Below are 27,125 nucleotides of genomic sequence, written 5' to 3'. Positions count from 1 at the left end.
TGATGGCTAACTGAAAAGATGGTAACAAGTTGCAAGCTTTCCAGACTACTCAGGTCTCTTCATCAGGAATAGTATAACACAAAATCTGAAGAGTCACATATTTTACACAACAAGACACAGAAATAATGCTATAGATGAGACAAGTGAAGCAGAACTATGAGTATGGAAGAGGGATAAACAGTTGTGGCTGTAAATATTGTTTATCCTTCTCCCATAATGATCGTTCTGCTTTACATCACCTGTCTCATCTATTGCATTATTTCTGGGTCTTGTTGTATATAAATATGTGACTATATAATGTGACTAATAATTTTACCATTGTTTTTGCAGTGGGTCCAGCTTCTTCTTTCTGTAATTTATACTTTAACTATCTAGTAAAACAGGAAAAAAATTAACTGGAGGATAGGTTGGTATACATGCAATTTATGCGAGCATTTTCACACTGGCCATTAAACAGATAAAACCTAAGATAGAAACAAAATGAGCATATACCCTTCCATAAGTAAGTAAAAAGTAATAGTACATATAAATAACATAGGGGACTTAGTAAACACTGTTTTTGATCAAAAATAGCGTAAAAGCCATCCTACCATGACAAGGTGTACCCAAATAAGGATGACTCGCCCCCTGGGCCTTGGGGCACTCAGAGTCGGGCAATGGGGAGACGATGGGGATAGTAGTGGCAACCCGGTTCCATGGCTCAGGGTGGTCAGACCAGTGGTAGTCTGCTACGTGCTGTTGATAATGTCCGACTACGCCACCCGTGGATTGCGGTTATTAGGAACCGCCGCTGCAAGGCTGTCACGGGTGTGTTGCCACGAAGATCGTCACGAGTACACAGCCTGACTTCTCGCAGCTGACTTGTTGGTGCTTTGTGTCTCTCGGCAGTGAGGGAGTTAATTCTCTCTCTCTCTGGGCTAGATGAGGTCCAGCCTCGCCCAGCTGCAATCAATACTTCTGTAGTGAGACTCCTTCATATACCTGCTGGTCTGTTTGGGAAGTGTCGGTGAAAGCATTTCATTCAGACTGACAGAGCTGATCGTGGTGTTTGGAGTTGCTGAGATAAGTGTATTTGGAAGTGTTTTTTCCCTTTCCTCGCTTTATCATTTATCTCCTTTCCCGTTGGTTTTCCCTCTGTTGTAGTTGAGAAGTTGTTTGTATGCAAGGTGGTTTTGGTTTTTCCCTTGTACTGTCTCGTTCGTCTAAGTATTGTGTTTGGGCATATTATGTCTTGTTCCCTTTGGTTGTGATCGGGGTCCTTCTCAGGACTAGATTACTGTGGTGCAGGGATCTTCAGGAGGTAGGGGTTACGCTGGCGGCCTGGACCTCTGTACCTTTAACAGTACCTCCAGGTTGAGGGATTAGTCAGGGCCCCAGCTTAGGGTCAGCTTAGGCCCCCTACTTCCAGTATACGGAGACAGCGTGACATTTTCACCGACCCAACTTAGTTTTTCTCCAGCTACCATGGATCCAGTAGCCGGTCTAGCTCGGCAATTGCAGAGTTTGTCTATGGAGCTGGCGGACGTTAGGTCCAAGGTTTGGCATCCTCAGGAGCAAGCCGGACCAGAACCTAAAGTAGCTCTCCCTGATAGGTTCACTGGGGGGGGGGGGACAAGTTTTTTGTTTTCCGGGAGGCATGCAAATTGTACTTTCGGCTGCGGCCTCGGTCATCGGGGAGTGAAGAACAAAGGGTGGGAATTGTCATCTCGCTCCTACAAGGGGACCCACAATCCTGGGCGTTCTCTCTTCCCCCGGGTTCCCCGGCTCTCCAGTCAGTGGATAGGTTTTTCGCTGCTCTGGGACTCGTATATGATGACCCAGATCGGATCTCCCTTGCTGAGTCTAAGTTACGTAGGATCCAGCAGGGAGATCGTCCGGCGGAGGAATTCTGTTCGGAGTTCCGTAGGTGGGCCACGGACACCCAGTGGAATGACCCGGCTCTTAGGAGCCAGTTTTGTCATGGTTTATCCGACAAATTACAGGATGTGTTGGCACAGTATGACTCTCCCGTGTCACTGGAAGCCGCTATGGCCCTTGCTATTCGCGTGGACAGACGGCTTCGGGAGAGGTGCGGGATAATTCTACCCCCTGTGATGACTCCACCTCCTACAAGGTCCCCTCATATGGTGGTTCCCCTGGTCAGTCCAGAGGAGCCTATGCAATTAGGAGGGACATCATTTCGGGGGAGGGGACCGGTGGTGCGCCATAAGGCAGGAAGGTGTTTCTTCTGCGGGAGAAAGGGACATTTTATTGGGGGGTGTCCATCCCGTCCCTTGCAGAGTGAAGAGTCGTCGGAAAACTGTTAATCCCAGGTTGTGTGGTGGACGGCAATCTGGGAGTAGGTATTTCGTCCCTAGGTTCGTCTCAGTTTCTCGTACCGGCGGAGGTGGTGGTGGGTACGAGAACTGAGAGGATATCTGTTCTTCTGGATAGTGGGGCCGGGGCTAATCTGGTTGATGCTCGGTTTGCCCGGGTCCAAGGTATGCGGTTGAGTGAGTTGGCTAAACCCATCCCCATATTCTCGATCGATGCCAGGCCTCTCGGTCAGGGAAGTTTTTTGCAAGCTGTGCATGACGTAAAACTTCAAGTGGGGGCAATACATAAAGAACTGTTGTCTTGCTACGTGTTGGAGGGTCTTCCCACTCCTATTGTGTTGGGCCTTCCTTGGTTAGCTAAGCATAACCCGGTTATTAATTGGCAAACCAGGGAGATAAGCCAATGGAGTAAATTCTGTAATAAAAACTGCATGAACACGGTCATTGGTGCGGTTACTCCTTGGGTCTTACCTCCATTTCTGGCGGACTTTGAGGATGTATTCTCGGAGAAAGGGTGTCAGGAACTACCTCCTCATCGCGTGTATGACTGTTCTGTAAAACTGCTCCCTGAGGCCAAGTTACCTAAAGCTAGGTTGTATAACCTTTCTGGTCCTGAGAGGCAGGCCATGAAGGATTATATCTCAGAAAGTCTGGCTAAGGGGCATATTAGACCTTCATCTTCACCGGTGGCTGCGGGGTTCTTCTTTGTTAAGAAGAAAGATGGAGGCCTACGCCCTTGCCTGGATTTCCGTGAACTTAATCGGATTACGGTCCGAGATCCGTATCCGCTCCCACTTATTCCCGATCTCTTTAATCAGATCGTGGGCGCCAAATGGTTCTCTAAGTTGGATCTCAGGGGGGCGTACAATCTGATTAGGATGAAAGAGGGGGATGAGTGGAAGACGGCGTTTAACACTCCGGAGGGGCATTATGAGAACCTTGTCATGCCATTCGGTCTGACTAATGCCCCGGCGGTGTTTCAACACTTTGTTAATGACATCTTTCGCCGCCTGGTGGGACAGTTTGTTGTCATATATCTGGATGATATCTTAATTTACTCGCCGGATCTGGTGTCTCATCAGGAGCACGTTAGGCAGGTGTTACAGATCTTGCGGGATAATAAACTGTATGCCAAGTGGGAAAAGTGTGTGTTCGCCGTACAGGAACTCCAGTTTTTAGGCTTCCTGGTTTCAGCGTCCGGTTTTCGTATGGACCCTGGGAAAGTGCGGGCAGTTCTTGAGTGGGATCGGCCAGAGAATCTTAAGGCACTACAACGTTTCCTGGGGTTTGCTAATTATTACCGGAAGTTCATTCGTAATTTCTCGTCCATGGTTAAGCCTCTCACAGACATGACTAAAAAGGGGACGGATTTTTCTAGGTGGTCTGACAAGGCTTGTCAAGCATTCTCCTCTTTGAAAAAATGTTTTGCCTCGGCGCCCATACTCATTCAACCTGATGCGTCTCAGCCATTCATTGTAGAGGTAGACGCTTCCGAGGTAGGGGTGGGAGCAGTATTGTCACAGGGTTCGTCCCCTGGTAAGTGGCATCCGTGCGCCTTTTTCTCTAAAAAATTGTCGTCCGCTGAGAGGAATTACGATGTCGGCAATAGGGAACTCTTGGCCATTAAGTTAGCTTTTGAGGAGTGGCGCCATTTTTTGGAGGGGGCAGTTCATCCGGTCACCGTCATCACCGATCACAAGAACCTGCTATATCTGGAGTCCGCGAAACGTCTGAATCCCAGACAAGCTAGGTGGTCATTGTTTTTTACCAGGTTTAATTTTGTCGTTACATATCGTCCTGGGTCAAAAAATGTAAAGGCGGATGCCTTATCTCGTAGTTTCCCGGGGGCCGGGAATACGGACGACCCGATTCCTATCCTTCAGGAGGGGGTGGTGGTTTCGGCAGTATGCTCTGAGCTGGAGGAGGAGGTATTGGAGGCTCAGGGGGACGCCCCTGTTGGACCTCCAGGGAGACTGTTTGTTCCAGATCAGTTGCGACAAAAGGTGATCGAGGCACACCATAACTCTGTTTTTGCAGGACACCCGGGGAGTAAAGCAACTGTGGATCTCCTCTCGCGTCGGTTTTGGTGGCCTAACTTACATAAGGAGGTGGTAACTTTTGTCGCGTCCTGTGGGGTTTGTGCGCGCTCTAAGACCTCACATACCCGTCCGTCTGGGGCCCTCTTACCTTTGAAGATCCCGGAGCGTCCTTGGACTCATCTGTCTATGGACTTTATTACGGACCTCCCTCCGTCTTCGGGTAAAACGGTCATACTCGTTGTAGTGGACAGGTTCAGCAAGATGGCACATTTTATCGCTCTTCCGGCTCTCCCTAATGCTAAAACTCTTGCACAGGTGTTCATTGGGGAGATTGTGAGGCTTCACGGGGTACCCTCCGAGGTGGTGTCTGATCGGGGGTCTCAGTTTGTGTCCAAGTTCTGGAAGGCGTTTTGTGCACGGCGGGGGATGCAGTTGTCATTCTCTTCGGCTTTTCATCCTCAGACCAATGGTCAGACGGAACGTATGAACCAGAGCTTGGAGACATATCTCCGGTGTTTTGTGTCAGAGAACCAGGAGGACTGGGCTTCTTTCTTACCTCTGGCAGAGTTTGCTCTTAATAATAGGCGGAGCGAGTCCACTGGTAAGTCCCCGTTTTTTGGGGCATATGGTTTTCACCCCCAGTTTTGTACTTTCAGTAGGGGGGGCTCTTCGGGGGTTCCTGAGGAGGAACGATTTTCCTCATCACTCGCTTCAGTATGGAGAGGGGTGCTGAAGAATCTGAATACTATGGGGAACCGATACAAACGTATGGCTGATAGGAGGAGAGTGTCTGGTCCGGACCTAAGTGTGAACGATCGGGTATGGTTGTCTACCAGGAATATTAAACTTAAGGTTCCCTCCTGGAAATTGGGTCCCAGGTTCATTGGGCCGTACAGAATCAGTTCTATTATTAATCCGGTGGCATTCCGTCTTGATCTCCCCCCTACGTTTAAAATTCACAACGTGTTTCACAGATCATTGCTTAAGAGGTATGTGGCGCCGGTGGTACCGTCACCTTTACCTCCCCCTCCAGTGGTTGTCAATGGTAACTTGGAGTTCCAGGTATCGAGGGTCATTGATTCACGCTTTAATCGCCGGTCCCTTCAGTACCTGGTTCATTGGAAGGGGTATGGTCCTGAGGAGAGGATGTGGGTTCCTGCGTCGGATATTAACGCAGACCGATTAGTTCGGGTCTTCCACACGACTCACCCGGATAAACCTGGCCCTGAGGGTCCGGAGGCCCCTCGTAGAAGGGGGGGTACTGTCACGGGTGTGTTGCCACGAAGATCGTCACGAGTACACAGCCTGACTTCTCGCAGCTGACTTGTTGGTGCTTTGTGTCTCTCGGCAGTGAGGGAGTTAATTCTCTCTCTCTCTGGGCTAGATGAGGTCCAGCCTCGCCCAGCTGCAATCAATACTTCTGTAGTGAGACTCCTTCATATACCTGCTGGTCTGTTTGGGAAGTGTCGGTGAAAGCATTTCATTCAGACTGACAGAGCTGATCGTGGTGTTTGGAGTTGCTGAGATAAGTGTATTTGGAAGTGTTTTTTCCCTTTCCTCGCTTTATCATTTATCTCCTTTCCCGTTGGTTTTCCCTCTGTTGTAGTTGAGAAGTTGTTTGTATGCAAGGTGGTTTTGGTTTTTCCCTTGTACTGTCTCGTTCGTCTAAGTATTGTGTTTGGGCATATTATGTCTTGTTCCCTTTGGTTGTGATCGGGGTCCTTCTCAGGACTAGATTACTGTGGTGCAGGGATCTTCAGGAGGTAGGGGTTACGCTGGCGGCCTGGACCTCTGTACCTTTAACAGTACCTCCAGGTTGAGGGATTAGTCAGGGCCCCAGCTTAGGGTCAGCTTAGGCCCCCTACTTCCAGTATACGGAGACAGCGTGACAAAGGCAGTCCGCTGGGGCTGATGATGTATGCAGCTGGGGTAGTGTGACTCCCCATGGGAAGAGTGCGGCCCCAGGGCAGTATAATGGAGGATGGGGGTGATGGTGTAGGGCGTCTCAGTACCGTTAGTGCTGGAGGAGCAAGGAGCACACAGACAACAGGTTACAGTCCAGGGTCTTTACTAGAACAGGTGAACTGACCCACAAACAGTCCCGGCTAAGAGGGGACCTGGATGTCTGAGAGCAAATGGGAAGTTGGCCCTGGTCAGGTTGAGGGTGTAGGCCTACCGTGCTCTCTGCGCTCCTTCTGGCTATCTCCTTCTTATAGGGTAACAGTCCACGTTCCCGAGCTCACCGTGTCCTCTCGCCCGTATGGTTTGCAACGTGGGTCCCTTTCTACTCTCGGCCTGGTACGGCTTTGCTGGTCCCTTCTGCTGTGGCGGAGCCTCCGGGCTTCTTAGGCCAAGGAACATACAGTCCCCTGCGGACTGGTTATCTGCTGCAGGACGTGGAATCCTCACAGCCTCAGACTCCAAAGTCTGGTAAATTTGGTTCTTTGTCTGCCAGGACAGGCGTACTTCACCTTTTGTCCCTGGCTTGTGGCTCTCCTACTGCCACACGTCCTCTTAGGGTGCAACACAACTGTTTCTCTCTGCTCTGGGACACCTCTCAGTCCTGAGACAGGTCGTCCAGTTCTCTCTAACCCTGCCCCCAGTTCCAGCTTTTATAGGGGCGGCCTGCTCCCCCTACTGGCCTGAGACAGGAGGTATTGCATGCTAATGTTCCCCTGACTAGAGAACTTCCCCCTTGCTCTCAGACACAGCTTTATTATATTTGTGGCATCCAGGCCAGGGTGACACAAGGACAGTCCTATACTGTCTCTAATATTAAAACCTTACTAAAATTCGAAAACTACCTCAATGTGAATGAGAGCAGAGCAGGAGAGGGTCTTAATTATTGACATCCACCCATGGAAAGCTACATAAACGTAATGCCCAGCTCAAATTTTGAGCCGGGCATTACGTTTATATGGCTTCCCATGGCTGAGTGTCCATAGTTGGGTCCCACTCCTGCTCTACCCATATTCACATTGAGGTTGTTTTTGACACATGGTAAGGTTTCAATATTAGAGAAAGTATAGGATCATCCCGATTTGGGTACACCTTGTCGCAGTGGGATGGCTTTTACCGCCTCATTTCATTTCTATCTTAGGTTTTAGAACTAGCAAGTAGTGGAAGCCGCCCAAAGAATAAACAACTGCTTCTCAGTTTCCGAAACCTGAAGAAGTTAAAAGAAGCAACAAAAGAGTGAACATGTGCACAGCAATGTTGTTTTTACATACTGTGCATTATGTACATTTTTTTCTGCGAGTCTGCGGTGCTTTTTCAAGCGGATTCCAGATAGATTCCACCTAAAAAAAGACATTGTGCACACACACCCTTGTTATGTAACAAAATCTCTTGATTCTATAATCCTCTACGACTTCATCCACATCCACCACTGGACATGTTCTATATTTCGCTATCAGATCCTTGTTTCAGGTTATGGTAGCCCACATTCACCTCACCTCAGACACATGTGCACACTAGGGATTTTTTGTTTTTTTTTCTATCACGTGTAGTAAAGAAAAAAGAGAAGTGAAATAAATTGTTTAATCTTATCGGATGGACATTCCTACCCTGCCAGGGCTTCTTTTCGCACTAGTGTCATGTTTTCCATTTGATTCCTGACATTGACCCACTGTAGTTAGTAATGTATTTCATATTTATAAAACTGCTCTCCGGGAAGGATATATTGGTGGAGGCACACTCCCTTCCTGTATTTTCGGCATGAACCGTACATCAGGATGTCTTTGCTTTATGTTAGCTGTCGGGAAAGTGATGGAATCCAGACCCCTCCACTTTAGACCAAGTTGTGACAGGTCAGCTCTATACAGAATCTTCATACAAATTAGACTTGTTGGCCAAATCCACCGATTTCGGTAAGATCGGCCAACCGTCTATTGTGTGTTTGGACTTTCGACTCTTCCCTGACAAATTATTTCAGGGAATAGAAGTATCCGGCCATTGGAATGCAAATTTACTTTTGTTCTACACAAAGACAATGTTCTACCAGACTCCTCATAGAAAAGAATGGAAGGCGTTCTTGTGTATGTGGGAGTCGAGATATAGCCAACAGTCGAATGACTGTCCCACAGCTATCTATTGTTCATGGGGGTCTTTAATATATAGTGTGTTACCTTGGCAGAGGTGTCATTAACAAGTGCAACCACTAATCATACTGAGATGACTCTGCTTATTCGGCTTCTGTCTACACAGCAAACCTGACAAGTATCATACAATAAAAATGAAGGAAGGAAAACTAGAGATGAGTAAACCAAAAAAAAGACAGAAAGGATTATTAGGACTGACACTATCCCATATTGCACAGCTGAATTTATCATTTAGCACATCTCATGGTGACATCACTGATTGGCGTTTTGCATAGGGCTGCAGGAATACTTATTATACTTATTGATTACACTGCACATATTATGGAGAAGTAAATGACAAATTTAGCTTTCCTATATCCTGCATATATTATTTGTATTTATTTCTCATGGTTACACAATCAATTATTTCACACGTTTCGACAATATCGCTTCCCCTGATGCTCAACCTCACAGAGGTTAATACTTCTCTCATATCCCCACACCTGAGTATAGATAAAGCACTTTCCAGGTCAGTCCTTGTTACTCTCACTTTCATCCCTCTCTATTAATGTGTACACCCTTGGAGTCTTCTTCCATTAAGTGCAGGTTGACTATGACCCCCATGGATTCACCCCACCATTTTCTTAATGGCTTTGCTGCTTGGCTTCCTCATTTCATATCTTATTAAACTATGGCCGATACCAGGCCCTTGGACAAGTCTCAGTGAGACTCTTTTCGCTTTCAATTTTTTCTCTTTGTCCTCCAAGAGCTATAAGTTATTACCTTTTCATACAAAAATAGGAATAAGGAAGGAGAGAGTCACCTCACCAAATAACGCTATACCTCTAGTCATGGTTAGGTTTCTTCGCAAGGCTCAAAACAATCCAACATGAAAAAAGGAAAAAATCCAGCAATGAATCAAGGCATGTATAATAAATCTTCACAAAAATTGTAGATAGTTAAAAAAAAACTTCATCACAGGTACAGATAAATCCATACTAATCCAATCATATTTCGGTCAATAGAGTTCTATCAGGGCTTTTTTTTTTTTTTTTTGTACGAGTTCTAGATTTTATTATTACCATTTTAGTGTCCATTTAACTTTCCGATCTCTTTTTATTCCATTTTTATTTTCAAAAGCAAAGTCACCAAATAACAGCTATTCTTCCATTTTGAATTTTCTGGCATTCACCGTATGGGATAAATATTAGGACTTTTTATTAATTTTGACAATTCCGCACACATTGATATGAAATATTAAGCTTATGTTTTAGATTTAATTTATGTTCTGAGAAAGGAGGTGATATGAACTTATATATATTTTTTTTAATTTTCCATTTTCCCTCCCCCAAGGGACTTGATCATTTGTACAATACACTTCAATATTGTAATATTGCATTGTTTTGTAAAATGAACGATCTTCTATGAAGCCCATTCACAAGCATGGCAGACATGGGGGCCTTTGGTAGGTTGCCATGACAGTGCAATCAGCACCTTGCAATCATGTTGCGGAGGAGAGGTCAATGGGGGTTGGAAGTGGGGGGTCAAACTCTTGAGTGCCGCTGTCCTGATTGATTAGGCTCAGGTGCGGACTACATAACACAGCCCCTGAGCCGGCTCCATACACGTAGTAGACACATCCACCAAGCGTTGACTCCTGGGCATAGTGGGCCCCACCAGGCACCGTGAGCCCTTCACTAACTTAGCTCGTCAGGTGCTGGTTCTAATTATTGGTGACTTTAACTTTTCCCTTGAAATTGACACAGTTACATCTGACTTTTACGTAGTATATTCTGTACAGTATCTCACTAGCATTGCTCAACTTTGCTTATTTTAGCACAAAGCAGAGCACATTTGACCCACATTTGCTGCTTGCTTTTGTTTCAGGTGGGACATTTTCCAACCACAGCATCCTCCTACCGTTCTCTGCTCTGTCAAGGCTGCAAATTACCCAATATGTATTACCGTCACAGCTCAATGTCTGCACAACAATCAATGAGTAAATTCTGCTTATTACAATTGTGTAGACTAATAATATTCATGACGTTGTAGTAGGATGGACAGATATGAATCGAGCCCCGAGGAGACACGAGTCTGATGACCTGAGCTACAGACTCAACCCAGGCTAAGTGTAAATTGTACATAGGAATAGCTGGCACTGGTATAAGTGAGATCTGTGACAGCGATGTTCAAATTTTCAGTTACTGTACCACTTTTAAATACAGCAAATCATATTAGGTCACATGAAATATGAAGAAGGATAAAGCTCATTTCAGTTACACTATATGGTCAAAAGTACGTGCCCCCTCCACCTTCAGGTTCTTTTCTGACTTCCTATCCTACATACACAGACATTAATATGGATCCGAGCCCTTTAAGATATGATGGCTCCTGCTCTTCTGGGAAGAATGCCTACTTCTTTTTGAGGCGTCTGTGGGAATTTTTGTTCTTCATCCAGAAGAGCATTTGTGAGGTCAGATCCTGATGTTGGAAAGAGGCCAGGATCACAATCTCTGGTCTAGTTATTGGATGTGGCTGAGGTCCGGGATCTGGGCGGCCAGTCATGTTCTTCCACCAAACTCTGCCAACTATGTTTTTGTGGACCTTGGGCACAGTCATGGGGAACAGAAGAGGGCCTTCCCCAAACTGTTCCCACAAAGCTGAAGCTACAAATGTCCAAAATGTCTTGTGCTGATGTTGTAAGATTTCCCATCACTGTAGCTGAGGGGCCGAGGCCGCCCCCTGATAACAGCCCATAGCATCATTCTCCTCCACCATCTGTACAGCACACAATGCAGTCAGGGGGTAACGTCCTCCTGCATTCACCAAACCCAGACTCCTCCATCAGACGCAGGTAGAGAAGAGCGATCCGTCACTGCACAGAACACGTCTCCTACAGAGTCCAGTGGTGGTGGCTTTACAAAACTCCATCCGACACTCGGCATTGTGCTTGGTGATGTCCGGCTGCATGCAGCTGCTCGGCCATGAAGCTTGTGCTGATGTCAATACTAGAGGAGGTCTGGACTCTGCAGTTATGAAGTCAGCAAAGAGTTGGTGACTTTTCTGCTCCTCAGAACTCGGTCCCCCCCTCGTGGCTGAGTTGTTAATTTTACTTCCACTTTTCAATAATATCACTCATAGGTGATGGAGGAAGATTGAGGAGGAAGAAATGTAATGGATGGACTTGTTACTCCGGTGGTTCAAAGTACAGGACCGCGCTGATATCAGTGAGCTCTGCACCACCAGTCATTCTGTCATATGGTGAGGGGTCAGATGTTTTACACCGAGGGCAAAGGGCCAGATGTTATACGCTGGTTGCAAAGGAACTGAATGAGGAACCGAAATTGACTGATTAAGACATGTGTCCACTACTACTCTCAATATAGACTTCATGTTTGTGGTTCTAACGCTAGTTTTAACCATAATATCAAGTTTGGGTAAAACACATCAGAGGTGCAGGAGCGCAAACCAGGACACCATAGCCAAGGACAAACCTCTTTGCTTTACCCCATCAAAGACCACTAGTATCTTTCATGGAGAAGCTCAGCACACCAAGAACGACTTTGTGGAACAAGACCGGGGATCGTGTCGAAATGTTATATCGCATCTATTATTTGCACTCTATGCTTGATCAGAGCTTATGTCTACCTGCACTAGAGTTTTGAAATAAAAAGAAATTGCATTCATCACAAGAGTGTGCTGTGAATTTACCTAACTAGATGTCCCAGGGGCTCAAAACCTGATTCCACCTGCACCTCGACTCCTCTACTGTGAGCACGCCAATTTTCCTCTAATGCATTGATAAATCATGCTGAGAGTTGTACTTTTTTAAAGCTATAGTCTCATATGGGAGAAGTGGAGCCATTGGCTCACTTAAAATATCTCCCTTTCCTCTGCAAGGAGGTCTGGACTTTGTTTTAGAAAGATCATTAGCTTACAGTACCCGAAATAGTAACGGTTTGACAGTAGTGGCTCTGATGCAGGAGTAGAGAAGAAGGAATTGAGACACGAATTGTTGACGACCAATTAGTCAGAAATTAACAGGCCAAAAGATGAGATGAGAGCATAGTAAGGAATGTGTCCAAGGGTCAAAACTAAGGGTTGGACTACAGATACTGAGCAGACAATCCAGTGAACAAGGCATGAACACAGTCAAGGACAAAGCCAAGGTCAAGATCAGGAGCAAGCAGGAGTCAATGGATCTACCTAGAGCTGTTATATTGAAATATGGTTCCTGGGAAATGTTTGCAAAATTGCTGTTGCTGTTTACCTGGAAAGAAGTCTAGAGAGGTCCGGCTAACAAACATTTTGTCACTGTGACACCTCGCCCTCCCTGAGCGGTGGGGTTACTCGGAGCCGGGTCAGTTTAGGGGTTGCAGGGGAGGCAGTCATGGCCTGGACCCGTTCCGTGCCCAGGGCGGTCACATAAAAATATTGGGCTTTCAAAGATGAATGGTATTTCGACTACGCCACCTGTGGTTTCCGGTGATGGACACCAGCGCTGCAACAGTCCACTGAGGCCGGTGTTACGGGCAGCTAAGATGGGACGGCTCCCCGCAGGCGGAGCAGGCCTCAGGGCAGTGTGAGGAGGAATGGTGGGTGCAGTGCCGTGCAGGAAATAACAGGCTGAGGCGGTGTGTGAAGTCATCTGGGTCTTTACTCACTTCAGATGAACTTTCAGCCGCAAAGCTTCTCTCTGCTACACACGGCGTACTGCGGCCACCAGGAAGGGGGTCCAGCACTTCCCAGGTAGATCAGGAGCACCTGTCGAGACCCCTCTGGTGTGTGTTCCTCTCCTTGGTAAGTTCTCCCACTAAGTCTTCTCCTGACTGTGTGTGGTATGAACGTGGTGTATGGCCGGGTCCCACTGGATAAACGCAGTGTGAGAGATACAGATGGCGACTCCGCTCCGTCCGTATCCACCTGGGATCCACTAAGCCTCCAGACTTTTCTGACTGAGACGTGAAGTAACAAAGTCAGATATAGGGGGCCGGTTACCCCTCTTGCAGCAGGAATCCCTCTGACTAGGCCAGAGTAAAGCATACAGGTGGTGACTCCGCTCCATCCGTATCCCCCTGGGATCCACTAAGCCTCCGGGCTTTTCTGACTGAGACGTGAAGTAACAAAGTCAGATATCGGGGGCCGGTTACCCCTCTTGCAGCAGGAATCCCTCTGACTAGGCCAGAATAAAGAATACAGGTGGCGGCTCCGCTCCGTCCGTATCCCCCTGGGATCCTTTTGCCTGTGGAGCCTATCTCCTCTGCTCCCCTCCAAGGCCTTCTTAGGTCAGGACCTTGACCGGGTAGAGACAGTGGTTAACTCTGACCCACTCCTCGTCTCAAGGCCAGAATACGAGGACCGCGAACCTTCCGCCAGCTACAGCCTCTTGCTGGACCCTGACAGAAGACCCTCAATCAAAGACCTTGAACCTAAAATGGCCGTAGATTAAATATGAATCAATAAGTGTTTCCTAAAAGTGTGTCCTCCACCCTCACCCACTACTTGGTTCCCCCTATCTTTGGTTCCCCCCATCTCCTCTATCCTGGGCCGGGGCAGCACCCTGGTGCATTTAGTTCCCCTTCAGGACAGGAGTGGTGTAGTGTTGAGTGGTGAAGTGGGGTCCTGAGAGATGCTCCATCCTTACCTGGAAGAGGAGATACCACACCTCAAGCTGAGGTGCAGTACCCCTGTGGCGACTGAACCCTGAGGGGCGCCGCATCACCCCACACAATAATCCTAGAAGTAGGACCGATGTAACGTTCCCTCGAGAAGGCCTCTTTATGGCGTTGACCACATGATCTCCAGACCAATTACCTATTATCACTTCATCCACAGTAAAACAGAGAAGTCATCACTGATGAGGCTAGACCTCCATTATATCCTCCATTGCTGTTTTGCTCTGTGACGTAATAGACTTTGAGAACTATTGATTGAGGTCAGTGGACACCTGTAACTGGATGTCTGGCTCGCAGCCCAATGTCATGTAGACACCGTCTAATGGTTTCTGTAGACAATGAGTGACACCTTATTCTTGGTAGTTGATGTCTAATCTCACTTGCAGTACAGAATGGATCACTTTGAGTAATTCTTTGAATCTGAGACTACATAGGTAACAAAAAGAAGAGGCCTTTGAAAGGCAAAGTAACACCGGACCTACTCCCTGGATTATGGTTTGGGATGGCATAATGTATGAGAGTCGGACCCCTCTAGTCTTCTTTGCAGGTGACTAACAGCTCGGCATTACCTTGATTTGGGGGTGGAACCAGTTGTGTGACCATTTCTCTAAAGTGTCCCAGAAGCAGTTTTGTCAATACGACAGCCACAACCCACATGTTTCTTGGTGCTACTGTGAGCAGCCTGTGTGGCCTAAATGTGCTCCCATCGCTGCAGTGTCTCCAGACTTGTCTCCCATCGAGCACATCTAGGGCATCATTGGTTGGTGATTATTTAGGAAACTGCTGAAATTATGGATATGAGCATTAATACTGGCCATGCCTGGAAGATTGCAGGCTTTACTAAACGAACTTGATACCTGGAGTGTAAAGCATGATGAGCAGATATTATTTTTTGGGAATTGATTTAACTCCATCAACGCTTAAGCAACCCTATGAATTTTTTAAAGCATCACAGGTCACTGATAGAGGTTGCCCCATCTGAAATATTTCTGGAATATTAATAGGATATGCCATCCATGTCAAGGTCCACCATGTGCTGAGCAATTTTCAGAGCTCTCAATTGCACACGCGCTGCCTTGTCTACTCCTGACAGCGACCACCTGTGCCCCATTTTGGAGGTAAACGTGGGGTTATTGGGAATTTATGGAATATCCTATTTACATGCCCTCAGTGTCCCAGTTGAGACAATGTGACCTAATCTGTGAGGGATCTTACAACATAACAATGCCCCATACCACCAAGTAAACATGGAAAAAATGGAAAGTTCTTGCATGGTCCCGTCAAAGTTCCAGAGATGTGAAACGCGCCGTGCATAGAAGAATCCCATAAATATCGCACAGCTAAGAAAACACTTTATGGAAAAGGAAAAAAATCTGTTAATTAATGTCAGATGCAGGTAGGTTTAAGAAATGTGTGCTCAAGAAAGTTTCTGCCAGTGGGGACAAACCCATGAAATCATAGCGCACGGCTTCTACAAAGCCTTGTCTTCCTCGTGGTCTTTCACGCAGATCTGCTGATGTCCTCATACAAAATTGTCCAGTTTATTTAGTTGTGGCATCCTTGTTGATTCTTCTAAATTTTTGTTTTAGGCTTCCTTCCTTAATTTTTTTATTTTAGGGGGTTTTCTGGCATAAAAGTGCTTGAAATTTCTCAACATCTTTGGGCAACTTGTTGAAACTTTGCAAACTTTTGGCATTTTTTGCACCAAGTCTTTACCAGCTCTGCTGTGTTTTTGAGAAGTGAGAGGAGCTTAGCCGGGAGGTGGCCTGGCCAAGCGCGTCCGACAAATTCATTATAATTTATAATAAAATGTATAAAGTTAGTACTTGTGTCTTCTCTTAACATCAGTGATTATTTTTATAGACAAACATAAAAGAAATTAAAAACCCTCTACCCATCACAATGTTAAAACAGAGAGTATGCAAATGGCACACGGAGGTCATCTGTGTCGTGTAGAGTTTTATCGAAAACGGACATGATTATTTGCAAAAAACAAGTATGCGTTAATAGCAACATAGACTATAGTTGGATACGTGTTGTAAAATATCACGCTTAGGCTGGGTTCACACATCCGTGTTTACCAGTCCACACTTGGTTTGAGATGTTTGGCCTGACCTCGGAGGCTCCTACAGGCAAATATGAGGCTGTGAAAGTCTGGTCAGTAGACCTGTGGACAGTTCATGAATTGCGGTCTGAATACAGACCACAAAACACATCTGTACGAAACCAGACTTATAACACAGATGTGAAAAACAAATGTCTGAATGAGGCCATACAAGTGTATGGAAATCTCAGACAGCACAGAGATGTCATCCTTGTGTCATGCGCGCCATCCGTTTTAACATTGCATTGTGTAGGAGAAGCTTTGCAATATTTTTTTTTTTGCCATACGAGAAGATCACTGATGGTTAAAAAAGACAAACGTTGATCAAAATCTGACGAACATCGCTCATCACCTAGGAGAAAAATCACTAACTTCTGAATGAGGCCTTAGAAATACACCAGAAAAGATGCCATACTTAGAGAACGTGACATTTTTTAAAAAAACAAGACCTCAAAAATGTAGTAAAAAATGTTTAAACTCCTACAAAAAATTAATTGTTTATAGTGTGTTTGATAATTCAGTATGAATTTAAAGGGATGTTACATCTGGGACATTGCATGGTGTATGAATAGTCCCAGCCTCTTGAGAAAAGGGATCTGGCGCTCGCTCTCATGGGATGGGGCGCTCATCAATTTACTAAGCTCCCATATGAATGATTGGAAAGAGTTATGTTTGCCACCTCTTTATTCAATAGGATCTTATCCTGGGAGTCCTGTTCTCAATGATAAAAAGCAGGTCCCATCCTATATCCTAACGACATGCTATAAATGTCCAAGTTGGGACAACCGCTTTGAGTTACATCAAGAAATGTAAAAAATGAAAAACGCCCAAAACTCAAAAATGCTTAAAGGAATATTTCACCCATAAACCCTAGGATAGGTGATAGATGGTGGACCTACCCCCAGAGCCTCCACCTACTGGAAGAACAGGTCCCACCTTAGTCTTCAAACTGTTTCTCTCGTGTATCGGGATGACTCTCTTACACATGGTGGACCTACTCCTAGAGCCTCCACCTATTAGAACAGGTTCCACCTTAGTCTTCAAACTGTTTCTCTCGTGTATCGGGATGATGCTCTTACACATGGTGGACCTACTCCTAGAGCCTCCACCTATTAGAACAGGTTCCACCATAGTCTTCAAACTGTTTCTTTCATGTATAGGGATGACACTCTTACACATAGTGGACCTACTCCTAGAGCCTCCACCTATTAGAACAGGTCCCACAGTAGTCTTCAAACTGTTTCTTTCGTGCATAGGGATGACACTCTTACACATAGTGGACCTACTCCTAGAGCCTCCACCTATTAGAACAGGTCCCACAGTAGTCTTCAAACTGTTTCTTTCGTGCATAGGGATGACACTCTTACACATAGTGGACCTACTCCTAGAGCCTCCACCTATTAGAACAGGTCCCACCATAGTCTTCAAACTGTTTCTTTCGTGTACAGGGATGACACTCTTACACATGGTGGACCTACTCCTAGAGCCTCCACCTATTAGAACAGGTCCCACCATAGTCTTCAAACTGTTTCTTTCATGTATAGGGATGACACTCTTACACATGGTGGACCTACTCCTAGAGCCTCCACCTATTAGAACAGGTCTCACCATAGTCTTCAAACTGTTTCTTTCATGTATAGGGATGACGCTCTTACCAATCGTACCATTAAAAAATATCGATGACCCAATACATCATCAAGATTTGCTTTCATGGTATATCACAGACTCAGCCCCTGTACACATCCACGACAAAATGAGCTCCACAACATCTATACGACAGTCATAATGATGTGTCCTGAATGTTTGATACAAGTACTCACCATTCACTAAGCTCCTCGCGAGCGATAACGAGACCGTCATATACAGCACGACAAGGCCCCTCCGAAAAGCTGGCGCCAATGTGTCCATGGTTCACAGGTTTCTATGTAGCAGTGATGAGATTTGTCATCATTTCTACTAATATATGGTGAGACCTAGTCCTGGGAGTACCGGAGTTGTTTTCATAGGTTGTCGTAGCTGAGCCCAGCACGGTCTTCGAGGGTGACTCTCTCACTTTTGGATGAGCTGCGTTTCATACAGATAGACGGCTGCTATAGAAAATGAGAACATTCACCGCAGCCCACGGTATAAGGAACACAACGACGTATCGAACTTTTCATCTCTACTCAACTTCCTGTTCTTGTACAGAAGAAGCAAATCTTGCCTCATTAACCAGCTATTGTCAAAATAAAGTATCTCATCACTGATGTCATACAGAGCAGGTCATTAGAGAAAGGCTTGGGCTGATTTTTTTTTTAATGTAGATTTCTTTATATATATATATATATATATATATATATATATATATATATATGTTTTTACATTTTTTGATAATTCTTGTTTTTGTGAGATTTATGTAATACTTCATTTATTTCTCATTGTTTTTTATTATTTAGATTTTTTTATGCATTTTATATATGCGTATTTTTTATTTAGTATTTTTACTTGTATGACTTTTTCATGTATTTTATTTTATATATGTGAATTTTTTATTTTTATATTTTTACTTGTATTACTTTTTATGTGTTTTATTTTATAGTAACAGCCTGAGTTCCGAAACAAATACGTTTCGGAAGCTAGAAAAGTGTGCCATTTACTTTCAGCCTTTTTACACGATAAACAACAAAGTTGTCATAATTAATAACGCCACATATACGGTAATTGACCATGTCCAAACTTCATTTGTCCTGTTTCTGATGGACATAAATCAATTCTTAGTATAAATACTTTATCACCTTCAGCTAATCCTGTTAAAATCTCTGCCTTAAGAACATTTCTATTCAGCTCGATGGTGGCCCGATTCTAACGCATCGGGTATTCTAGAATATGTATGCGGCCGACCGGGCGCAATTAGCAGAGCGGTGTTTAAATTTGGCGCCAAAATCGCTGATTGGTCACGTTCGGCAACCGTGACCAATCAGCAAAGCGGTGTTTAAATTTGGCGGCAATATCGGAGATTGGTCGCGGGCGGCGGCCGCGACCAATCAGCGAACCGTGTTAGTGAGAACTGGAGAGCGTGTTTAAATTTGGCACCAAAACCGCTGATTAGTCGCGATTAATCAGCAGAGTGTTTTTTAAATTTGGCGCCAATACTGCTGATTGGTCGTGATCGCCGACCGCGACCAATCAGCAGAGCGATGCAGAGCGTTGTTTAAATTTTGCGCCAAAATCGCTGATTGGTCGCATTTGGCGGCCGCGACCAATCAGCAGAGCGGTGTTTAAATTTGGCACCAATCTCGCTGATTGGTTGCGGCCGCCGGCCGCGACCAATCAGCAAAGCGGTGTTTAAATTTTGCTCCAAAATCGCTGATTGGCCGCGGGTGGCGGCCGCAACGAATCAGCGAACCGTGTTAGTGAGGACTGGAGAGCGTGTTTAAATTTGGCACCAAAATCGCTGATTAGCCGCGACCGCGACCAATCAGCAAAGAGGTGTTTAAATTTGGCGACAATACTGCTGATTGGTCGCGGCCGGCGACCGCGACCAATCAGCACGGCGATGCAGAGCGGGGTTGAAATTTGGCACCAAAATCGTTGATTGGTCGCCGGCCGCGACCAATCAGCAGAGCGGTGTTTAAATTTGGCGATAAAATCGCTGATTAGTCGCGGCTGACGGCCGCGACCAATCAGCAGAGCGTTGTTTAAATTTTACGCCCAAATCACTGATTGGTCGCGGGCGGCGGCCACGACCAATCAGCGAACCGTGTTAGTGAGGACTGGAGAGCGTGTTTAAATTTGGCACCAAAATCGCTGATTAGTCGCGAACGCGACCAATCAGCAAAGAGGTGTTTAAATTTGGCGACAATACTGCTGATTGGTCGTGGCCGGCGACCGCGACCAATCAGCAGAGCGATGCAGAGCGGGGATTAAATTTGGCGCCAAAATCGCTGAATGGTCGCCGGCCACGACCAATCAGCAGAGCGGTGTTTAAATTTGGCGCCAAAATCGCTGATTAGTCGCCGCTGACGGCCGCGACCAATCAGCAGAGCGTTGTTTAAATTTGGGGGCAAAATCGCTGATTGGTCGCGGCAGGCGGCCTCAACCAATCAGCAGAGCGGTGTTTAAATTTGGCGCCAATCTCGCTGATTGTTCGCGGCTGACGGCCGCGACCAATCAGCAGAGCGTTGTTTAAATTTGGGGGCAAAATCGCTGATTGGTCGCGGCAGGCGGCCTCAACCAATCAGCAGAGCGGTGTTTAAATTTGGCGCCAATCTCGCTGATTGTTCGCGGCTGGCGGCCGAGACCAATCAGCAGAGCGGGGTTTAAATTTGGCACCAATAATGCTGATGGGTCGCGGCTGGCGGCCGCGACCAATCAGCAGAGCGGGGTTTAAATTTGGCACCAATACTGCTGATTGGTCGCGGCCAGCGACCGCGACCAATCAGCAGAGCGTTGTTTAAATTTGGCACAAAAAACGAAGATTGGTCGAGGCCGGTGGTTGCGATCAATCAGCAGAGTGAGGTTTAAATTTGGCGCCAATACTGCTGACTGGTCACAGCCGACAACCGCGACCAATCACCAGAGCATTGCTTAAATTTGGCGCCAATCTCGTTGATTGGTCGCGGCTGGAGTCCGCGACCAATTAGCACAGCAGTGTTTAAATGAGGCGACAAGATCGGTGATTGGTCGCGGGCAGCGGCCGCGACCAATCAGAAGAGCGGTGTTTAACTTTAGCGCCAAGATCACTGATTGGTCGCGCTCTCCGCACACGACCAATCAGCGAATCGTATTGGTGAGGAGCGGGGAGCGGAATCGTATTAGTGAGGACCGGGGAGCGCCACAGCCTGTGCGGATACTTCCGCTGCGAGAACCCGGGACATGAGCGGGCGCTCGGAGCAGAAGTATCCCGACCCGCAGCGCCACTCCCCGGTCCTCCCTTCACACCCTAGCCGCTGATGTCCCCACAGTATCGGCATGCTGTTACAAAGGTCCTGACATATTTGTTAAAAATCGCTGATTGGTCGCTGGCACTGCCCGCGACCACTCACCGATTTGGGCGCCAAATTTAAATATCGGCCGCGACCAATTACCGATCTTGGCTCCACATTTAAACAGCGCTGTGCTGATTGGTCGCCGACGCTGCCCGCAACCAATCACCGATTTGGGCGCAAAATTTAAATATCGGCCGCGACCAATCAGCACAGCGGTGTTTAAATCTGGAGCCAAGATCGGTGATTGGTCGCGGAAGATATTTAAATTTGGCACCCAAATCGGTGATTGGTCGCGGGCAGCGTCGGCGACCAATCAGCACAGCGCTGTTTAAATGTGGAGCCAAGATCGGTAATTGGTCGCGGCCGATATTTAAATTTGGCGCCCAAATCGGTGAGTGGTCGCGGGCAGTGCCAGCGACCAATCAGCGATTTTTAACACAAATGTCCGGACCTTTGTAACACCATGCGGATACTGTGGGGACATCAGCGGCTAGGGTGTGAAGGGAGGACCGGGGAGCGGCGCTGCCTGTGCGGGTACTTCCGCTCCGAGAACCCGGGACATGAGTGGGCGCTCGGAGCAGAAGTATCCCGACCCGCAGCGCCGCTCCCCGGTCCTCCCTTCACACCCTAGCCGCTGATTTCCCCACAGTATCTGCATGGTGTTACAAAGGTCCTGACATATTTGTTAAAAATCATGATTGGCTCCACATTTAAACACCGCTGTGCTGATTGGTCGCCGACGCTGCCCGCAACCAATCACCGATTTGGGCGCCAAATTTAAATATCGGCCGCGACCAATCAGCACAGCGGAGTTTAAATTTGGAGCCAAGATCGGTGATTGGTCGCGGCCGATATTTAAATTTGGCGCCCAAATCGGTGATTGGTCGCGGGCAGCGGCAGCGACCAATCAGCGATTTTTAACACAAATGTCCGAACCTTTGTAACACTATGTGGATACTGTGGGGACATCAGCGCCTAGGGAGTCAAGGGAGGACCGGGGAGCGGCGCTGCGGGTCGGGATACTTCTGCTCCGAGCGCCCGCTCATGTCCCGGGTTCTCGGAGCGGAAGTATCCGCACAGGCAGCGCCGCTGACATCCATGCGGCTAGGGTGTGAAGGGAGGACCGGGGAGCGGCGCTGACATCCAATTGGTCGCGGCCGCTATTTAAATCTGCCGCACAAATCGGTGATTGGTCGCTGTCTTGGCCCGCGACCAATCACTGATCTTGGCGCCAAAGTATTGTGCTGATTGGTCGCTGACGCTGACCGCGACCAATCACCGATTTGGGTGCCAAATTTAAATATCGGCCGCGACCAATCACCGATCTTGGGTCCACATTTAAACACCGCTGTGCTGATTGGTCGCGGCCGATATTTAAATTTGGCGCCCAAATCGGTGATTGGTCACGGGCAGCGCCAGCGACCAATCAGCGATTTTTAACACAAATGTCCGGACCTTTGTAACAGCATGCGGATACTGTGGGGACATCAGCGGCTAGGGTGTGAAGGGAGGACCGGGGAGCGGCGCTGCGGGTCCGGATACTTCTGCTGCGAGCGCCCGCTCATGTCCCGGGTTCTCGGAGCGGAAGTATCCGCACAGGCAGCGCCGCTGACATCCAATTGGCCGCGGGCGCTATTTAAATCTGCCGCACAAATCGGTGATTGGTCGCTGTCTTGGCCCGAGACCAATCACTGATTTTGGCGCCAAAGTTAAACACTATTGTGCTGATTGGTCGCGGACGCTGACCGCGACCAATCACCGATTTGGGCGCCAAATTTAAATATCGGCCGCGACCAATCACCGATCTTGGCTCCACATTTAAACACCGCTGTGCTGATTGGTCGCGGCCGATATTTAAATTTGGCGCCCAAATCGGTGATTGGTCGCGGGCAGCGTCCGCGACCAATCAGCACAACGGTGCTTAACTTTTGCGGTAAGATGAGTGATTGGTCGGGTCCGAAGACCGCGACCAATCATCGAATCGTCTTGGTGAGGACCGGGGAGCGGCGCTGCCTGTGCGGCAACTTCCGCTGCGAGAACCCAGGACATGAGCAAGCGCTCGCAGCAGAAGTATCCCGACCCGCAGCGCCGCTCCCCGGTCCTTCCTTCCGCATGGAGGTCAGCGGCGCCGGCGGTCCTTCCGCTGCTTCCGGCCGTGAGATGAGCGCCTCGCGCCGCTCATCTCCCGGCTGCATCTCCGTCCCGCAGATGGGTCCGGCGGTCGGGTTCCTTCTGCTGTTGCCGGCCGGGAGATGAGCGCCTCGCGCCGGTCATCTCCCGGCTGCATCGCCGCTGAGCTCCGTCCTGCAGATGAGCCGCTAACGGCCGCCATCTTTTTTCAGAAATCCCGCGCGCTGATTGCCCGCTGGCGGACCAATGAGCGAAGCGGGATTTCCTGGACAGACAAACAGACAGACAGACAGACAGACGGGATAAGACGATTATATATATAGATGATGTTACAACTACCGGTAATCATGTAGCATTTCAGCTGATGCTTTTCTTGGACTCACCTCAACATTAAGCTCTCTATGTAGTAAGATGTGTATTTTTTATATGTATGCTTTTACATTTTTATTTTATCAATGCTTTTTAATTTTATTTAGTGTTGTATATGTAACACTTTAATGTGCATTTGTTTTGTCATTGATTTTTTTTTAGGTGTTTTATTTTTTATTTTATTTTTTTTTAATTTATTTATTTTATTTATTTATATGTCCTTTATTTCATTTTTTTTACATATGTATTTTTTTATTTTATGCATGTAGATTTTTTTTATAAATGTATTTTTCTACTTTTATACCTTGTAATATGTATTTTACGTTTTCAAATTTTTACTTTATTAGCATTTGTTTTTTTTTATTAGCATTGTACACGTTTTACTTTACTTTTTAGGTGTATTTTCCTTGATTTTGTCATGCATGGACACTATCGCTCAATTCAATTAAAGACCTGCAGGAAATAACTGAGTACATCGCATGGCTATTTCCTGCTGTCCTATAGTCAATGACTAGAGCAATGGGGTGCATACAGGGCCACTGGTCCATTTTAAAGGGAATCTGATAGCAGGTTTTTGCTACCTTATTTGAGAGCAGCATGATGTAGGCAAAGAGAAGCTGAATACAACGATGTATCACTTATATTACTGGATACAGGAGTTCTCACACAATCAGGGCTTTTAGATTTAGGAAGAAGCAGAGCTGATAAAGCTAACCCCTCCCACACCACATCTAACTCCATGTGACATGTAGAAGTAGTGCTGTTGCTTCAAAAGCTTCCAGCAACTATAAGAGTTAACACAGTCACAAGAGACAGGAAGTGTTGTGCTTCAGAAGCATCCAGCAACTAGAGGGGTTAACACAGTGTGACAGTGTCACTGGTTTTATATGTGAGGGGAGGTATGTGTCACTCAGGATGCTCTCCTGTGTGAACTAAGACCTGCTTTATTTTTCTGCCAGCGTGTTATATGCTGGTAGGCTTACTCTGTTAAAGGGTGTGCGGTTTTATGGGAATGGCAAAGAGGGCGGGACGCCATTCCCCCTACCTCACCTCAGGGTGTGGCTGAGCAATGTGTAAAAGCTCAGTCCTGTTTTTTTTCCTGTGGAGTGTGGTCTGGAGAGGGAAGTCTCCAGACAGTATTGTGGAAGCTGCAGAGCTTTTCACATGGACTTTAGCAGTGCAGTTTATGCTACCGAGAGCGGGCGGAACCCGCTCATCTATGGACTGAGTTATACTTTGCTTTGGTTTTTTTTCGTTCAACCCAGAGGGGTCATGTTTGTTTTTCCTGTGAAACCTGCATGAGTTTATGGCTGATAATAAACCAGCAGAGAGGAAACCTGAGAACATGTGTCCTGAGTCTGCCTCCAGGAGAGCCGAGCGAGTCGACTTGCCACAACAGTCATAGGACATGTGGAGTGTTTAGCAGAGCCCTAGGGGGATTGTGGGGAACTTGTTACTTAGTCTGGCTAGAGCCTAAGAGAAAGGTGGTGTGTGATCTGTATCTCACAGAAGGCAAGTAAACAGAATTCAGGTCAGGAGGGAAGCTAAACACGGGTCAGATAGACTCTCTAAACTAACAGTGCAGAGTATTATCGGGCAGAAAGATAAGGACTGGAAGGAATCGTGTCACAGGGATCATCTCCCTCATCAAACCATCCCCCTCCATCTCCATGCAGGATAAAGAATGGTGTGCACTATTGTGTCTTTGTGAAGGAAAAACCTGTGGTTGTGTATGCATAGAAGTGTGCTGCAAAGAGATCTAATCTGTGCTGAATTATGCTACTGAAGAGACTGATGTTACTGTGCCTGCTTTAATAGACTGTACTGTGGTGAATCCTGTTGCTTCAAAGAGTTAAATGGTACTGGCCGTAGTTAATTAAACTCCACTGTTCAACTGTTTATGAAGACTCTTGTCAGATGTGTCTAGTCAGCAACTGAATCCATCGTGTGCCTGAGAGAAGCTGCAGCCTATGATCACCCTGGGTAACGGTTCCCCCAGGATTCCAACGAATTCATGAATACCATCTTGCCCTATCTCAGCCTAGCGGCATGCGTGTAACACCCAACCACAACAAAGCTAACCCCGCCCACACCAGGCTCTCCGTGTACAAAGTCCATAGACAGTGAGCTACTTAGTTGCTGGAGTAGTCCGGAAATGTTAATCTCTTAGTGATAAATCCTTCACAGTTAATTGACAACAGCACTTACTCTGACAAGTGACACATCCCTGAATTCTGTGTTTCAGCCTCTATCTCCTGTTGACTGATTCCCTTTAACAGTGTACTACAGAGCCCCATTTTATGGATCAATGCAGGTCTCAGTGTTGGAACCCCAGCAAACAGCACATCACCATTTATCCTGTGGATAGGTGATAACTTGCTTGCATGGTCCAACTGCTTTATGGCTTCTTTGCTTGTTATTGCTGATGTCCTGTGTGTCCCTCCTTCTAGTTAGAGGTGTCGGTGGACTCTGAAGAAACTTGCAGCAGAGGATGCAGATACAATTGAAGATTGTGCACTTGGTAAAATACCCAGGGCACACTGGGGGACACTTAGAGAAACATAGTGTGGAGACATGGGGGTCAGTGTGCTCTCATCCACTGGCCTGGCAGTCTTTAGAAAGAATGCTTGGACCAGGTCTCATTCCAGTGAATGCTGGTACTCCTTCCCCATGGGCAGAACACTTTTCAGACTACACAGGGTGAGGGTTCCACACTACGGTAAGACTTTATTGGATCACCAACAGTCAACAATGCATAGTACATTCCCAGCAAGTACTCAAGATTGTTAGAACTCTCCTGTTGTTTTTTTTTCTAGTTTGCTGGTCACATGACCTTTTTTGCCTATTTAATCCGGCTCCACCCTCCTGGCCTTGCTGGACTTCATTGTAATTACTACTCTTGAGCTAGCTTGGTGCTCTGTTACCTTTCTCTGTTGGTTTTGCTAGGTCTTCTGACCTCTATGTTCTATGTTGTGTGTTTATCTTTTACTGCTACAATTTCTGCTAGGAGGTGTCCAACTTTATCCCAGTCCCTAGTTCTTGTAGGGATCCCTCCCTTGCATCTATAGGTCTTCGTACAGACTAGCTGAGGACTTTAGCGGGTCTGATCGCAGGATCAGGTTCCCCGTTACATCGTAGGGATCCAGTTTAGTTCTACTGTAGGGACAGATCTCCTGTCTTTCCTTAGTGCTTGAGGCAGATCATAACAAAGATGGTGCAAATGACAGCATCTCACCCTTCCACTGGCTCGCCAGAGATTAGAATTTCCATGACTTTGGGCCATCGAGGGCCTACCCCACTTTTGGCGGGCACCCACAGAGAGGAGGTAGTGGCAAGTTTAGAAAGCTGATCAAGCACAGCAAGGTATGTGGCCAGGTGACCTGATTGACCCAATCTGGGTTCTCCAAACGTCTTTGTGGTCTCAGTGATTGGCAGTGGAGCAGATCT

General features: G+C 46.8%; 1 protein-coding gene across 1 annotated transcript in view; it reads right to left on the bottom strand.

The window, feature by feature from the left end:
* LOC141253091 (B- and T-lymphocyte attenuator-like) overlaps positions 1-18,643 on the bottom strand; it is a 45,123-nt gene extending 26,480 nt beyond the window's left edge. The window contains exon 1 of the mRNA XM_073670849.1: positions 18,033-18,643. Within this exon, the coding sequence (XP_073526950.1) occupies positions 18,033-18,120 (88 nt within the window). The 5' untranslated portion in view covers positions 18,121-18,643. The remainder of the gene's footprint in view (positions 1-18,032) is intronic.
* Between the last annotated feature and the right edge of the window lie 8,482 nt (positions 18,644-27,125).

Source organism: Phyllobates terribilis, unplaced genomic scaffold, assembly GCF_046119375.1.
Source record: "Phyllobates terribilis strain yellow unplaced genomic scaffold, ASM4611937v1 Scaffold_2__4_contigs__length_985480577, whole genome shotgun sequence".
In the NCBI taxonomy this organism is placed as follows: domain Eukaryota; kingdom Metazoa; phylum Chordata; class Amphibia; order Anura; family Dendrobatidae; genus Phyllobates; species Phyllobates terribilis.
The sequence above is the reverse complement of the archived record's forward strand: the minus strand, read 5'-3'. Positions and strand labels throughout refer to the sequence as shown.